General features: G+C 44.7%; 1 protein-coding gene across 2 annotated transcripts in view; it reads left to right on the forward strand.

Moving 5' to 3' along the window:
* Positions 1-277: 277 nt before the first annotated feature.
* LOC144116143 (deoxynucleotidyltransferase terminal-interacting protein 2) overlaps positions 278-14,018 on the forward strand; it is a 136,832-nt gene continuing 123,091 nt past the window's right edge. For both annotated transcript variants that reach the window (XM_077650848.1, XM_077650847.1), the window contains exons 1-3: positions 278-526; positions 649-751; positions 8,803-8,929. In XM_077650848.1, coding sequence (XP_077506974.1) covers positions 439-526; positions 649-751; positions 8,803-8,929 — 318 coding nt within the window. In that variant the 5' untranslated portion in view covers positions 278-438. The remainder of the gene's footprint in view (positions 527-648; positions 752-8,802; positions 8,930-14,018) is intronic.

Here is a 14,018-nt window from a genome sequence, read left to right on the forward strand (position 1 = left end):
CCCAGACTTCGCGCTTTAGTACCGCGGCCCATTCCCCGTTAGCCAGTTTACTAATGCGGTATTTATCGCGAGAAGCCTATCGGGGCTAATTTAAATTTCATTTTATGCTACTACGTGGATCGAACAGTGATGCAGCTATCAATACATGCTGCTTCTGCAGTGCTCAGGCATAATGCAGCCGCCGGTAGCTGCAGCAGCTGCGGTAGGCATCGGATGGCGGTAGCTGTTTTGCCTACCATGCGAAAGTCGCTGCTGACATCAGCGCCACCGCATCTTCGTGACGTCGCGGGGTGAAGGAAGTCCATAGAGGAGCAGCAGCCCATGGAGCCGCATCGTTTGGAGACGGGTGGATGCAGTTTATAGGCTTCAAGCAGGGTCGTGTCATTTTGTCTCATTGCGTTTTCTGTGAATTTTAGTGCCAGTGAATGTAACTCCGAAATGTTGCAAACCGGCTCTAGAGCACCTTCGTCCTTGAAATCAAAGTACTTGCAAAAGTTTGATGGGATCACGCTTCGAAACGTGTCAGGTAGGCCGCTAACCACTTTATCGGAGCAACCATCACTATGTTCTCTGCCCGCGTATATGTATGTGAAATGTGGACTGAAACCAAAAGAACTTTATGTTACGCCATTTGCTGCGTCTTTGCAGACAGCTCCGACGACGACGGGAACGACGAACCTATGTTTACCATTGACAGCAGACCATGTGTCGAACCGGAGGTCAGCAAAGTGCGCCGCACGACGAAAGAAAGGTGTGCTGTCTGCTTTCGATACGCTCAAGCACCAGTCACTGTATGCCTTTTGTGTGTTTGGACTTTCGAGGAGAGGTCGCGCAAGCGGCGACCGAGGCGCACAGGTGCGGTACCGCACACAGCGGTCGCAGTTGGTTGCTCCTCGGTGGCCGCTGGCGTATTGTGGGGGAGCTTTAGTCCCAACCATGGTGCGGAAAAGCGTCTTTTTTTCCTTGCACCATGGTCGTGACAAAGCTACTTGCATATTTTCTTTGAAATACCCACATGGCTCCATCAGAAATTCAGTGACGTTGTCAGGTGCATGGATTGTAGGGTAGTGATGAAATACTTATCGAACGCGATAAAAAAAAAAGAAAGCATCACATGGCAAAGACATGTGGCTTGCGCGGCAACTGCAGTTCAGCAGGAACCCTTGTCAAGTGGCACTGAAGCAGCCTTAAAATCATGCTTTTTGTTGTCAGCGTCAAGACCACTGCATGTGTGCTGCTGTAGCAGGATGTTGCAGTGCTCATGTCGGTAATCGGCTATGGCACTCACTTTAGTTCGAGTTTCATGTTTTGCGTTTTTTCTTATGCCTGCGGTACATCACGCATTCTTTGGGACCAGAACTGTTGACCTGTGATGTGCGTGATGCCTCTCCCATATTTCTCCAGTTAACCTTGTGCTGTGTCCACAGATTTCCTAATCTCATCCAGCCACATCTTGCTACACTGGACCTGTCTTGGAATCCACTGAGTTGTGCCACTGAAAAAAGAAATTGAAAATTGGTTTTTAGGGAAAGGAAATGGCGCAGTGTCTGTCTCACATATGGGGTTGCATTGTAAGGGAAGGGGTAAAGGAGGGACTAAGAGAAGAAAGGAAAAAAGAGGTGCCCTAGTGGAGGGCACCCACGGGGCGGGCGCCTGTTGCGTTTCGCCTCCATCGAAACGCGGCCGCCGGGGTCGAGTTCGAACCCGGATACTCAGGATCAGTAGCCGAGCGCCCTCACCACTGAGCCACCGTGGCGGGTCAAGCGCGCAAAATGAAGTGCACTCCAGGCAGAGTGCTTCAGCTGCTTGAGTACATTACGCTATGTGGTGCTAAGCGTGAAAGCAGAATGTGCTCATAGATACGAAAATGATCGCTGAATAAAAACTAAATTTTTCGAAATGGCGATCTGTAAGCATAACCCTCAGGATTATGCTCGTTTAGAGCAGTAGAGCACATAAAGATGAACATAGCTTAATTTTTGGCCGCGACATCATTCAGTTTGTTTTATGGTTATAGTGTAGCAAGTCAAATTCCTAGCAGATCCAGAGTCTGGACAACAAAAAAACATGGTGGACTATAGTGTGTCTTAGTAATGCGTTGTTTTGCTGGTTGCTATCATAAAACCATTGCACAAATGAAAAAATAATGTAACAGGTAAGATCAACTTGGATGAGCATTTTATTATTAATTGCATTTTATGCCCAAGGAATCACTGCTGTTGAGGCTACGTGCTGGGCCCTCAAAGTGTATTCTGTGAATGCACTCCAACCTGAATTTGCTTCTTGGCGAGTGCACTTATGCTATGCCGTTTAGGTGTGCTTGAGTGCGCTTTTTGCTAGTGACACTCTTTGTTAGTGCACTTTATTTTGCGCACTTGGTGGTATTACTCCGAGGGACCATTGATTATTTTCTCCTCACATTACATTCCTTTAGGTAGCTTAATCGTTTTTTCACAAGGTGTGCCACCCATGAAAATGCACCTGCTACCCAGAAAACTGGTGATCCACTGCCACAAGGTGCCAGCTATGCATGCAGAATGGCAAGTTCGTGCTTGACAGGGGTGACCACCTGTCACTAGCACCTTTCACCAGCATGAGCGCTAGAAGCTGGTGGTTTGTTTTCAAGCAGTGGAGCTTGGGAAAGGGCAGAGGAGGAGGAACGCTGCTTTAGGTGGACTGCATTTTGTCTTGATTTCTGTTTACCACTCCTTCTTCGCATTGAAGGGAAATGCCATGAATTAGACGTAATGGACACACTGCCTAATATCACCTGGGAACCGGATCCACTACCACCTTGGTACTGCCTGCCTGCAACTTCATATTAACACAATTTAACAAAAAAAAAACACCACATGAACACATAATATAAGAATACTTGGCACTAAACAGAAAATGCAAGGAGTACACAGCATTTCATACATATGGTTCAAAATCATCACACTATGTCGGAAGTGCAGTGATGTGAAAACAGATGGGAGTAAACAGGCATTCAGTTTCACTGCCTCTGTGCCTGTAGAAAAATTAAGGACATTGAGAACAGCATCATGTACACCGATTCGTTAAGCATACTGACCATATTTCACCGTAGAAATGCAGCTAAATCATTAATTGGAGACCTAGCGTTCAACGTAAGAAGAGCAACAACACAGGGACACAACATAAAATTTTACTGGGTTCCGAACCACTTCGGAATCAGTGGCAATGAGAAAGCAGATGTATGTGCCCGACAAGCTCGGCACAAAGAAAAATATAGTAAACATTCCCTATAAAGGTTGCATAAATTTATTAGTTTAAGCTGAGAGATAAATGGCAGCCTAAATGTAATATTGAAGTAAATATTAGGCTACACCTAGTTAAACCCATCATAGGAGAATAGAAGTCATGCTGTCACTTAAGAGCGTGTTATTGAAGCCCTTTTTTGTTGCCTTCGCAGTGGGCACACACACACATACCTTACATTGTTTTATTCTTGCATAACAAGAGATACCAACCTGCTGCTTCTTTTCTTCTGCCACTGGGGGGGCCACTACTTCGTTTTTTTGAACGTTTACAACCAAACATTTAAGTTCAGTAAACATTTTTATTTTTGTTTTAATTATTTTTGCACTCGCAATATATTTTTGGTGAACGTAGGCAACAGCTCAGTCGCACAGTGTATAAAATGACTTTCTTTTACCAAGTATAACTGTGTTTGCATCTATCCCAACCATCATGGACCGCTTATCCTGTTTTTTTATTCATGCACAGTATTCACTAGTGTCTGCAGTGACATCATCCTTTCTGACTGTTCGCAGAGTGTTGTGCCTGTGCCTGCTGTGTGTGTTGCAAGTGTCACCAGGTGAATGGCGCCTGACAGAGGTGACTGAGGTTGCTATGTAGAACTTATATGGCTGTGGTAGAATGTGTTACGACTACTTGTAACCGTCACTAAATTACCGTTTATTGTAATGGAACATATTTTTAAATACACTTGCCATGAGGTATTGTAATCCTCGCAGGGAACAGGAGTGTTCCTTCAGCTCGCTGAGGGAGAAGCTCCCTTTAGCAAGACATCCTTCTGTGTACTCCTTGCATTTTCTGTTTAGTGCCAAGTATTCTTATATTATGTGTTCATGTGGTGCTTTGTTTTTGTTAAATTGTGTTAATATGAAGTTGCAGGCAGGCAGTACCAAGGTGGTAGTGGATCCGGTTCCCAGGTGATATTAGGCAGTGTGTCCATTACGTCTAATTCATGGCATTTCCCTTCAATGCGAAGAAGGAGTGGTGAACAGAAATCAAGACAAAATGCAGTCCACCTAAAGCAGCGTTCCTCCTCCTCTGCCCTCTCCCTTCTTTTCTGTGTGGGTCCTCACGCAACTCTCTTTATGTAAAGAAATATTATGTTAAAGGACTTTAAGTTGTCCGTGTAACGGGGGTTTTAACTCCCCTCTACCAAGCACATTAGACCTTGCCCTACGGACCGACTCCACCCTATACCTGAATGAAGTTGTGTTACCAGTAAAAAAGGAAAATAAGTTCTTGGGCATGGCATTTGACAAAAAACTCACATTCCTATCTCACATAAACAACAAGAAAGCATCTTGAACCCCGACTGCATCTAGTTGCTTTTTCTACTGCTTTTATCGGTCTCCCACTGATGAAAACCACAAATTAAAAAAAAAAAAGACATCCCCTATGCTTCTTGGTTTCGGTGAGTGTTGGCTTCCATCATGTATGTCATAACCAGCAACCCTTTCCGTTCCCTTGTCCCCTTAGTAGGAAACATAATACACAACATAGCAAGTATCCGCTGCGGTGGCAGAGTGGTTATGGCGCTCGGCTGCTGGCCCGAAAGACGCGGGTTCGATCCCGGCCGTGATGGTTGAATTTCGATGGAGGTGAAATTCTAGAAGCCCGTGTGCTGTGCGATGTCAGTGCACATTAAAGAACCCCAGGTGGTCGAAATTTCCGGAGCCCTTCACTACGGCGTCTCTCATAGCCTGAGTCGCTTTGGGAAGTTGAACCCCCATAAACCATAAACCAAACCAAACAACATAGCAAGTCAGAACATGGATATATGATAAAATTCTATTGGGAGCCGAGCCATGTTGGAATAGATGGAAATGAAAGAGCTGACCTATGTGCTGCACAAGCTCAAAGACAACTTGGCAGACAACTTCGGATAATGAAATATACAACAAGTTGCATTTTGTAAAACCTATCCTGGGGGAATGGAAGACCTGTACGCACCAGGAGTGTTTTATACAAGTAATTTTATGTCTCTGCATTACAGACACTCTTCTCACACATAACTTCCTACTGGCAAAACAAAATAAACCTGTTTGCGAAAAATGTGAAGATGGACTTGCAGTAAATCACATTTTATCCTCATGCGCAAAGCTTGAAAAACTAAGAAAAGAGAACTTTACTCAAATTTATAATGAATGCATTCCTTTATACACAATGTTGCTCTTAGGTCGTGATGCAATTGTTGACATGTTGTGTGTTTTTAGCTTTTTAAGGGAAGCAGGTTTTCTTGAGAAACTCTTAAATTTTTCAGACACCACTTTGCTTGATTTTTTGATACACCTCAGTCTCTTTCTTACCCCTGAGAAGAAGGCTGAGGTCTTTTTCTTTATTTGATTGGTTGGGAGTCTTGAGATCCTTGCCCAGCCAAGGATGGCCGCTGAGATTACCCGACCTTCTTTAAAGCTTATACTATTAGCCATTTATAAAATTTATTTTCTGTGTCATTACTATGTAGTACGAACTAACCTTTTAGGCCCTCTACATCACTGCTGTTTTTTCACGTTTGTAAAATTGTGCAGAAAATTTTCCCATACCTTGATCATGGCATGTGATAGCCTTAGATGCTTATGTGCTACTAAACCCAGCACAACACAAACACACGAGACCCCTTGTGTTTGCTACATGATGGCCTTGGTTACCTGTGTGCCATGAAATGCAACACAACACACTCTACCTGAGAATTGCCCTTTGTTGACTGATTCTGCCACTGTGAACAGCTGCTCTGATTCCCATGTAAGAATGCTCTCCATGTTTAATTGTTAGTAACCTGTCCCCTACCTAAATTCATGTTAGCCCCTTCCACTCAAGGCAAGGAGTTATTTGTAGGTGCGGCCACACAGTACATGTCAGGCGTGCACAGGTCTCTCCATAACGGTGGGCAAAGCTAACAGTAGTGCCTGTTTATTTGCCTGGTTAGCAGGGAACAGTGTCCCCTTCTTCATGTCTGTTAGGGGGGCTTTCCCACTTGGGATGCTGGAAGGTGGTTCCTGCAGAGGCCCAGTAGGTGCAGGTTTAAGTGGGGCCCTGCTGTTGATCATGAGAGACACCTTTTCCTTGTAAGCTGGGCCCTGCTGGCATCCTTGATGAGTCAGCACAGCCAGAGGGTCCTCCTATGAGGGGTGCTTTATCTCACAGTGCAACTTCTTCCTTATTTTTTTGGCAAATATTATTTTCTGGGCATCAATTTTGATTTTTTTTTTCTCAGTGTTCCTGCAGTCAAAGTGCTGTGGTGTTTACTTTGGTCTTTATTCTAGAACTAGCAGCTCAACAGCTTTCCTTGCAGAAGGAATTTGTACAGTCAAAAGAAAAAGTAAAAATGTGGAACCTTCAGTGAAAACCATAAGACGAAGTTGAATTCTAAAAACTTTGTCATGTTTTGGTTGCACTCTGTGCTGAACAGAAGAACCGTACATCATATGGTCCACGTGCTAAGGCAGCGATGTCACTGCTGCCAAACCGTGGTGGAAGGACACTTTCGTGCCATTTATGCATGGTTTTGCATTGACAGTTGCTTGTAACGTTTACAAAGGTTGTCAGCAGTGTCCTTATATGCAGTGGAAAAACCTACTTAACCAAGTGATGGCCTTAAGCCGATGATTGGCTTGGAACAGACTGTGCTAGCTGGCAGAGCTTAGCCATGTGGAGCCTCCTGACCTGCAATCGGTGCCTCATAAGGATTCACAACCATGGTTCTAAATTCCAAATATCCCGTCTCACTGCGTTTCTGGTTGCAGCACTTCCTTAATTTTCCCCGGTGACCTACTACAATTGGTACTGAATAGCTAGCTAGTTGTGGCACGGATGCCAGAAATGCTGACCTTTTTAATTTGAAACCGAGTTTCAGAAAATGAAATCGGTGTACTTGTATCAGTGTTTTCCAGTTTGAACTGAAAATTTCAGTCCAGCCTTTTGTTAACGAGTTGGCGTTTTTTCTTCAGGCTTAAGAGAAACAGCCAGCTCTATATTCGGAAAGCAGAAAATTACCATAGGGATAAATACAGCATGTGATTTTCAATTGTCACTAAATTAGCATTTTTTTTCATCAAAGGAAAACATTATTAGCCATGCTACTTAGCAGCTGTGTAAATGTGCCTCTGTGTATTTGAAACAGTTATAGTTTTCAAAGGGCCACTGACCACCCTCTGGTCAAAAATATTTTCTACCTCTTAGGTTGCGAAGCAGCATTGCCAGGATGCACGGCTGCGAACATTTCTTTTAAAGACTCATTAATAGCAGAGTTACAGCCATTCCAATCAAGCTATTCTCCATGTTCCTCTCCTTCTGTTCCCTCTCTGGGATTGTTAGCCCTCCCACCTCGTCAACTAGCCTCTGCAAGCGCCCTCCTCCTCCGATGTTAGCGGCAGGCATACATCATATGTCTGTGTCATGGCCCCGCATTGGAAAGTATTCTTTTCTTGCTTTTTTGCTACCAGGGATACTTCAGAGGTGGGGGAGTGGCGGGGGCTCCTCGCAGTATTTTGTTGCGCTTTTTTTCCTTGCCCCAGTTTTTTTTTTTTCTTGTAGATAGGGCTCAAGGCATAATCTTTTGGAAATTTGTACCGAATCATGGTTTGACTCCAATCGCTGTGTGTACATCCAACGATGAAACAACGTTGAGGCATTCTCCTTGCACACTGAACGATCGAGAGACCTGATCAGCTCAACCACCTCAAAATGTTAGCAAGCGCATCCTTCTACATATGTTTATTTTTGTTAGTTGTATCCCTAGTTAGTGAGCATCCTTTTCATTCCTGTATGTTTGTTTATGTGTGCCTTCCCCTGTCCCCCAGTTTTATGACCGGAGCAGCGGGAGTTGCTTTTGTTCGAAACATACGGCGAAGCACGGACCCAGGAACCATCTGGCATTTTCTTGGAAAGCAAGCCTGTGCATGTGTGCGCTTCTCTGTGTGTTTGTGTCTTTTCTCTATACCTAAGTTTATGGCTTTCAATGCAGCCAAGAAAAACCAGGACAGCGGTGGTAGACTAGAAGGACGAGCGAGAAGCAATGTGTTGTCTGCGAGCGAGGGGAAGACTGTACGACATGGCGCAGCACACAGAACACGCTGAAGCATACATGAACTGGGACAAAAAACTAAAAGCCTTGTTTTTGTGGGCTTGTATGCATGTGCGAAAACGCAACGCACCACAGGAAGCACGTGCGCAACAAGCAGACAGTGCGATGCGTTTGCTATGTATGCCCACCATCCGTCAGTCGGAAGGACAGACCAATGGAATGTATTTTGTGAAGGTTTGGCAGATGACGTCCACAAGGCTCGGATGGCAGCATAGCGAACGAGGTGGTTGGCTTCTCAAAAGGAAGAGCAAATAGCTGTTGATTTGAATATTTACTGCTTGTGTGGGGCACGCATGGCTCTAGTATTTTGCAGTGGTTACCTTCGATGCCTCATCAATGCACTGGGCTTGTTTGTATTAAAGGGCCCTGGTCAGTGGCCCTTTAACACAGCTGTGTGCATGTATGGACTTTGCAGTCTTCCTTTTTTTCATTACCTTCAGGATCAAACTGGCCTCAGAGCTGAGCCCAGTCCTCAGTGACACATACGTGGCTGTCCGTGCAGCTGAGCAGGCGACCATGGCCAGTGAGAAGATCAAGGAACTTGTACTCCAGTCTTCTGCTGACAGTGTAAGTGCGGCACATATGCTGTGGAAGTGGCACACATCAAGTTGGAACTTTGTGTTGTGCGCACCACGATTGCCCCACTCAATTTCATCGCAGAAACATTACAGGCCCTGGAATAAACCTTGTAACACGATAGCGTTAGGGACCGGGGGCGCACAAAAGTTGGTGTCGTCATTGTCGGTATCTTTGGCCGTGAGCGAAAAATTTGGATGGAAGCAAAGAATAAAACTGAGCTGGAAAGAAAATTGGGTTAACTTGGTTTTGGGTGGAAATCAAACCCAGGACTTTTGGATTGTGAGACAGGCACACTGCCCACAGGCCACGAAGGCTCATTGGTTCAGAGTAAAAGGTGGAACTGCTGAATGCGCTGGTGCCTTTGACTTAGTGAACTGTCTTGGAAACATGTACAGATGCGTACTTGAGTAATTATGAGTATGCTAATTAGGAATTTGGTAATTGAGTAGGCAATGCAAACTGGACCTGATAATGCTTTCGTGTTCTACTCTTAAAGGCGAAGCTTAAGCGTCCCCCAATTTTTTGCATTTCACGCACTCTCAGCCTGTGGTTTACATTGACTATCGTGCTTATCTGGCCAGCACAATTCATTTGTTCTTGCTATGATCATAGTCCGAAAGTTAGCATACCGCATTTTAACATTGTCATGGGCACGAACTCATTCTTTCTTAAAATTAGCAAGTACTTGAATAGCTTAGCTCTATCACCAACAAGTGTACCATAATTTAGATGCATCAGTAGGGTTTCCTTTGGAACTTTTCTCAGTGTGTCTTGTACACTGATGTGACATACAATGGCGAAAGATCACACCTCTGCATGAAAATAAAATTCACTTGTAAGAGTGGGAAAAATTCTGTTAATTTTAATGCCTTTCCTCGTAAGTCATAATCGCCACTACTGGACTGCATGCAGTGGCCACTGAATTTAGTCCAGTCATGTTGAAAGTTTCAATTTCGACATCAGTTCCATGTGGCTTCGTGCGCATTGTTCTTGCCCAACATGCCACTGCTGCCTGTTAAGAAGTTACGATGCAGCATTGAAAAATAACGGAGGCTATCTAAGATGGCTTGTCGTCTTTGAATGTGAAAGCATTGTCTTAATGTGAGCTCTGTTGTGAGGTTCATTAAAGATTCTTTCCTTCCTGATGGCACACCTTTGCGTGCTCACAGTCTGAAGGTCCTTGGCGCTATCTTATGGTCTACTGCTGACGTTGTGCAAGAGCATGGTGGGTGACGACAGTAAGGAATTTCGTTCCATGGGTGGCAGCTTTTGTGCTAATGGGACATATGTAATGCTTTCACATTAACGTGCGCTGGGCTGGGAAGCTGTGAACAAAAAACTGGACTGGTGCGAAACCGCAAGAGCACTCCGATCGAGGAAGCCAACAGAAAGGGCAGACTGCACGAAGAAGGTGCACTCTGTAACGAGTTAGGGATCCTCAGCGCTTATCGAATGGGCCGGTGCAACTTATGTGCAGTTTTTTGGGCAGTAGGGATGTGATTTATGCACAAGCACGGACCCTTTGCAAACCTCTCGAAGTCGTGTTCTCTGCATAGAGAAAAACCTGTTTTGGGGGCCGAAATAGGGTGCAGTGATGGAGACGTCAAAATATTGTCAGGTTAATGCTGCACCCCTTTCCTTAGAGTTGCTGTTGCGATAAAGGAGCTAAGCTCCCAAGCCATTGCTTTTCAGGTGCAATTCGCCCTCCCCGTAGCAGTTAGGAAGAAAAAGTGAAAGGCAGCTATGTCAAAGTACTGCTCGTGGAGTAAAAGTCTTAAACACTACACCCAACTTCTTCCCCAAGGACGGTCCACGTCGCCATGGTAAAGGAGTTTTTGAGGAGTTTTTGCTGTGCAGGAAAGCTGACTTTTGGAGTTTTGCAATGTGTCTATAGACCGGTATATTGATAAATATCTGGGTATGTTTAGAAGCAGACTTGAAAATGCACTTCTGTGATGGTCTTGTAATTATATTTTCCTGTGTGTGCTTACTATTTTATACTGCCATCGGTGAGACAGCTACTGGCAAAACATGGTTGTTTCTGTGGTTACTAGTCGTCGTTTATTGATACTTTTTTTTTCTCAGCCCCACAGCTTGGTACGCGTTTATTACGAGCAAGGAACTTTTGATTGCCACCACAAAAATGTGGTCTGTAAAAATCCATATACTGTCCCTTGAAATATTTTTCCTTTCTTCCCATTCCTTCATGCTGTATAATGAAAGTGTTTTGCTTCTGAATGTGTCTTCAGCTGTGCACCAGAATTTAGCACAAGTAAAGAGCGTTGAACTCAGCTCAGTATTTGATTTGTGATGACATGTTAACTTGGTAGATTGCAGACTTGTAAAAGATTGCATGTGTAAAAGGGGTGAGAAGTTGTGATGCAGTTTAGTGCTGCACTGCTCAAATGCCACTGTGCCAGTGTGCACCACTAAAGGTATACGTGGTGTGCGTGTGATACTAAATTCACTTCATTTTTCATCTGTGAAATCTTCCTTCAGCTTCAGTGGAAGGTTTGTGAATATGTCCATGTTGTTGCTCATCAAAATCCTGAGAAGTTTTCCTCTCAAATCTTGTTTTCTGTACAATTATTGGCCATGTTAGACACGATTGTAGACAGTCTCTGGTATTGCCTTGGGAGGAGTGCAGTACTGGGCTGATAGGATTGACATGGCGTGGGAGGAGTGCAGTACTGGGCTGATAGGATTGACGTGGCGTGTGGTGTGGTTTGCTTTAGGGACTGGATTTCATTCATGAAGTATGGAGCATGCATGGGCTCTTAATCCCTGACGTATCATGTGTCTGATATAATAGATGGAAGCTAACAGATATCCCATAAGGAAGTTTCGTTTCAATGCAGCATGCAAAGGCTGCAGATGAATGTGTTCAGTCTGCTTGTTTACATAGGTGTGTAGTGTGCAGAGGACTGCAAACTCTGAACAAGCAGTGGTGAAGCATGTAAGAACACAGGTCAGTTTCAGCTGCTAGGAAACTAGTGCTCGCCAGGAGAATGCCATTACAAGAGTGCTGCATGTTGAGATTCCTTTTTTAAATATTTGTGTTGACTTCGGAAGTTATGAAATTCAGAGCCTAAGATTAGGAACTTTGACATGGGAAGACATGCCATTCTTATTGTACTTGGTGGCTCAGAAGAAATGAATGAAGCAGAATGGATTTCACAACCTGCCATCAGGAAATTGTATCAGGATATGCTAGAAGTCCAGACTTCTTACAATAGACTCTCGTTAAGACGAATTCTTGGATAGAGTGAAACAGCCACCGAAATCAAGGAGCATAGGGGATGTCTTGTTTAATTTTTGGTTTTTCATCAATGGGAGATTAATAAAATCAGAAGAAAAAACAGCCACATGCCGCCGGGGGGGAATCCGAACCCACGACCTCCAAATTTCGCGTCGGGTGCTCTAGCAACTAAGCTACGGCGACGGCTGTTCAATCTTGTTGTTGCTGTGACTGAAGGAAGAAAGAAAAAGAAAGTGCATGGGCCTGCCCACTGGCTCAAGCTTTGTCTCCGCTACAATTAACCAGAGTTTGCAAATCTTCCTGGTTGTATGCTAACAGTACAATACTGTCTGCATACATCAAACCATTGAGCCGTCGCTCAACGACCTTTCCGCCTAATCCATACGACAAATTATAATTTAGATTACTTTCTTGCAGCCTTCTTATCATATTTATCATATAAAGTATGAAGAGCAGCGGTGATAGAGTTCAACCCTTCCTTAATCCTTTGAGTACCTTGACAGTTCTTGCCGTTCTTCTCTCTAACCATGTAATTTAAAATTTATTATCTCTTGTATAATTCCTGTAGTAAATCAATTATTATCTCATGACTGATACCTCCATCATTTAGTATGTTTCATAGGAGTTCCCTGGTCATGTTGTCGTATTCACCTCTTATGTCCAGGAAGGCTAAATTCGCAGCCGCGGTGACTCAGTGGTTAGGGTGCTCGGCTGCTGACCTGAGAGACGCGGGTTCGATCCCGGCCGCTGCGGTCGCATTTCGATGGAGGTGAAATACTAGAGGCCCGTGTACTGTGCGATGTCAGTGCACGTTAATGAGCCCCAGGTGGTCGAAATCTCCGGAGCCCTTCACTATGCGGCGTCCCTCATAGCCTGAGTCGATTTGGGATGTTAAACACCCATAAACCCATAAAGGAAGGCTAAGTACAAAGGTCTGGTTTCCGCCTTAGCTATTTCTATGCATTGGGTAAGCAGGAACAGGCTATCATCTAAACGCCTTCCCTTTCTGAACCTATTCTGGAGTTCTCCAAGTGTCTTATTAGTACTTTCCACTCATGCCTGCATTGCCAGCCTGTATATAACAGATGTTATCGTAATCGGTCTGAAGGATTTTATGTGCATCCTACCTTCTTTCTCTTTATAAATTAAATTCATTTTACTCTGTTGCCAGCTGTGTTGAATTGGCTTGTTTGTTAAATTGTTATGACTGTTTCCAATGTTTTTAACAATGTTTGCTTGCTTCTTGGACAAAGTTCATTAATCAGCTTGATTGGAATATTGTGTATCCCTGTGAATGTTGCAATATAGCATCACGCAGGAATGACACAACAAGAAGAACGATTTATTCAGGCAGCCCCTTTTATAGCCCGCCGGTGAGGTGACGTTGTGATCACGTGGTCAAGCCAAGGTTTGCCGACGACGCATCATCTCTCCCCCCTTAAAGAGGAAAGCGTACAGGTGGCCGTCGCTGTCTGGTTGATCTTCGCAAACCAGGCGGGCCAGTTTCCGTCCCGGATGCTTCTGGGCTATCTTGCGACGTGGTCGGAGCGTCGTCCGCAGGTTCCCGCTTGCCAACTTCTCCAGGGGCTCTGTCTTCTGATTCAGTCCGACGTCTCAGTTGGTCCAAGTGCCGCCGCTGAAGACCTTGCTCCGAGTCAACGGAGACCATCCTGGAGCCCTGTTGACCATGCACTACTCCTGGAATCCACCTGCGACCTGCTCCGAAACTGCGCATCCAGACCGGTTCTCCCACATCCAATTTAGTCGCACCTACTCTTCGCTGGCTTTCTGCCGACTTCTCACCGGGCGTGATGCAAT

Source organism: Amblyomma americanum, chromosome 1, assembly GCF_052857255.1.
Source record: "Amblyomma americanum isolate KBUSLIRL-KWMA chromosome 1, ASM5285725v1, whole genome shotgun sequence".
NCBI lineage: Eukaryota > Metazoa > Arthropoda > Arachnida > Ixodida > Ixodidae > Amblyomma > Amblyomma americanum.